At 36.9% G+C, this 3374-nt stretch overlaps 1 protein-coding gene across 2 annotated transcripts in view; it reads right to left on the reverse strand.

Annotated features, from left to right (window-relative positions):
* The window catches only part of LOC107565202 (keratinocyte-associated protein 3-like), a 35761-nt gene that overhangs the window by 28762 nt on the left and 3625 nt on the right, over nt 1-3374 (reverse strand). Inside the window, exons 5-6 of one of the 2 annotated variants that reach the window (XR_001606336.1) lie at nt 598-744; nt 60-349 (exon numbers count right to left, since the gene is read on the reverse strand). Coding sequence is in view for 1 of the 2 variants with exons in the window: in XM_016250425.1 (XP_016105911.1) it covers nt 149-349; nt 598-744 (348 nt within the window). In the remaining variant the exon portion in view is untranslated. Of the gene's footprint in view, nt 1-6; nt 350-597; nt 745-3374 lie in introns of those variants that run through there. The other variant, XM_016250425.1, reaches the window with a different exon arrangement.

Raw genomic sequence — 3374 nt, forward strand, 5'->3', positions numbered from 1 at the left:
CCCTGGTTTAGAGTATGAACACAAAGTGACGGCTACATGAGTGACAACACATATCCGACCTGTACAAGCACCAATGTAACATTTCTTCAAAAGGGTTTAAAATGTACTTGATCCCTGAATGATGCCAGAGCCACAGTCCGGTTCATAATCAGATCCAGATACTGGACCTTTCCAGCGCCGCGCGGTTGAACGGGGATGCGGAGGGGTGCTGGCGGTACTGACCGGAGGACGCGGAGCGGAGCGGTGGCCTGTGCCGCTCTGGGGGTCTAATAACGGACAGCTCCTCGTCTCCTTGGCAACGACGGGACTGGAGTGAGTAGCGGGGCTCGGCCGCTCTCGGGGTTTTCATCTGAAACGGAGCACAGTGATGCCACTTTATGACTGCAGTATGAGTCAACGAACACACCCTCTCTCACATACAGTCACACACGTGTTAGTTAGTACTTTCTCAAGCATCTATTAGGAGGACCACATGAGTTATCAGATGTACAACTGAAGACTCACAGGATGAGTCCACCTACGCCAAAGCGCTGATTATTTTTATTAGTGCAAATCTGAGCTCCCTTGTGTGTCAGTGCAGAGCCGGCCAGCACATACCAATCTGCTCTCATCTTGTAAATGTTGTTTGCGGAGGCACCAGGGCAGACCGAGGTAGGAGATGGAGACCTTAAATAAGCGGCATGAGAACACCATCGCAACTGCACTCATTACTATCAGTGGGACCCACAGGACTATCGTGGTGCTCTGAGAAAGAGAGGGAGAGAAATATAGAGAGCCTTCATTTATTGTATATTTACTGAGTGCACTGCATACTGTAGATCGTGACCAGTGCACTTTTTTACTGTTTACAGTTTGTTCCAGAACAATTTTGCATCCCCAACCTTGCTGTAGCCTTCATTATACCTTTTTTTGTTTTGTTTTGTTTTGTTTTGTTTTGTTTTGTTTTGTACAAACAACAAGAGTATAACCAAATATGTCAGGGGTATAGAAGAAAAAAAGTATAGAAATACATTGTAGCCTACATCTTGGTAACTCTACAATAAGGTTCCTAACTACATTGGTTTACATAAACTAACAATGAAAAATACCTCGGAAGCATTTCTTAATCTTTGTTAATGTTAACTTAGTAATACATTATTAAAATTAAAAGATAATATGGAGCCTTTTCACATTTCCTGGCTTCTCAGAAGCAGAAGTCATCATTAGTTGGTAAAGGTGAGCAGAAATTATAACAAATTTGTTTTATTATTATTATTATTATTTTATTTTTTGGGCGTTCACCCAAAAATGAAAATTCTGTCATTAATTACTCACCCTCATGTTGTTCCAAACCCGTAAGACCTCCGTTCATCTTCGGAACACAAATGAAGATATTTCTGAAGGAATCTGACAGCTCTCTGACCCTCAGACAGTAAGGGCCCTTACATGATCAAGGTCCAGAAACATAGCAAGGAGATCAGTAAAATAATCCATGTGACATCAGGGTTTCAACCGTAATTTTACAAAGCTACGAGAATACTTTTTGTGCGCAAAATAAAAAAAAAAACGACTTTATTCAACAATTCGTGGCACAGCTGACACAAAACAGCATACGCAATTTACGTTCAGTGGATACTCTCCAAAATGGCGCTAGGGTGATGCGGAGGAGACGAATTGTTGAATAAAGTCGTTTTTTTAAAAATTTTGCACGCAAAAAGTATTCTCGTAGCTTTGTAAAATTATGGTTGAACCACTGATGTCACATGGATTATTTTACCGATGTCCTTGCTACATTTCTGGACCTTGATCGTGCAAGGACCCTTGTTGTCTATGGGAGGTTCAGAGAGCTGTCAGAATGCATCAAAAATATCTTCATTTGTGTTCCAAAGATGAACGGAGGTCTTACGGGTTTGGAACAACATGAGGGTGAGTAATTAATGACAACATTTTTGGGTGAACTATCCCTTTAATCATGTTAGTGTTATACATCAAGTAATAATAATAAAAACAAGTTGCTAGAATTATGATTGTTAAAATGCCATCACAATGTGAAAATTATTTAATGGACGTGAGCTAACGAGCTAACAATGAACAGTTGTATTTTTATCAACTAATGTTAAAGATGAACAAATGCTGCAACATATGTATTACTCATTGCTAGTAATGTTAATGTAATGCATTAACTAATGTATTAATGTTAAATAACGTGTAACAATAAAGTGTTACATCCTAAACTATTGCATTGTTTGTATTGCTTTGTATTGTACGTTTTTACTTTTAGATATTGTTTCCAAATACATTTTAATGTCAGTTTTAAATATTTAAAACATTTTGACATAATGAGCAAATATAATTAACATAATGAGCAAATATAATAATTATATATAAATAAGTACTAGATTTTTATCACCATCCAGTGCTAAACACTGTAGCATTACATCAGCTTCTACAAAATGAACAACAATCTTAGCTTCTTTTTGTAAATAATACTGTACATTATACTCACCTATCTACACATCATAATGTATTTTATTTTATGTTGTATACTATACCCATATAAAAGTCACCTTGATATCTGGTGTGGAAGCAGCATCATGCAAAAGCAAACGCTTACAGCTACCAGTGCCACTGAAATGGGTTATTTACAGTTTTCCATAATTAGTTTATTCCACTAATGCCATAATAGTGGGGTTACTGAGATAAAACAAGTAATTTTTTTGGCTGTTCATGTGATCTTGGCCCCAATTAGGCTACTGATATGAATGTAGGCTAAAACATTTTGAGCATTCACATTACTATTAATGTCTCTATGTGTAAAACTTTTTAATGAGGAAGAAATTACTAAGTGCACTTTTAATGAGTAGAGACTCACGTTATGAACAAAATGATCTGATCCAATGCGCTCCTTTGAACAGCATGAATAAAAATAGGGATTATGACAGAAGAAAATGTTATTCCTACAAATGTGCACATTTTGTATTTTAAGTTAATGAGCACAATATGATGAAATCCAGTGGAAGAATATTGCATCAGAAAAGCTCCAGTTTAATATTGACAGCTCTGGCAATTCCAATAAACCCCAATTTAGCCATTAAAAATGTTAATATTGAAGAATCGATATTTAGACAGTTTATAATCACACTCTCATACCAAACCAACTGCGCATTAAACCAAGGGCCTTGAACCTTTTTTTAGGCTGACGACACCTTAGTGAATAGAGAATATAGACCTTAGTCAGGGTATAGTGCCATATTTAATTTTTGACAAGAATGAAAACAACGCTGTGAGAGACAGAAGTACAGTGCGTTTAATGGATTTGTACTATAATTTACCAACATAGCAATTGTTCAGCTGACAAAATAACTTTCCAAAGAAACTTTCAAGACAAGGCAAAA

The sequence above is a fragment of the Sinocyclocheilus grahami genome, unplaced genomic scaffold, assembly GCF_001515645.1.
Source record: "Sinocyclocheilus grahami isolate Dianchi unplaced genomic scaffold, SAMN03320097.WGS_v1.1 scaffold987.1, whole genome shotgun sequence".
In the NCBI taxonomy this organism is placed as follows: Eukaryota; Metazoa; Chordata; class Actinopteri; order Cypriniformes; family Cyprinidae; genus Sinocyclocheilus; species Sinocyclocheilus grahami.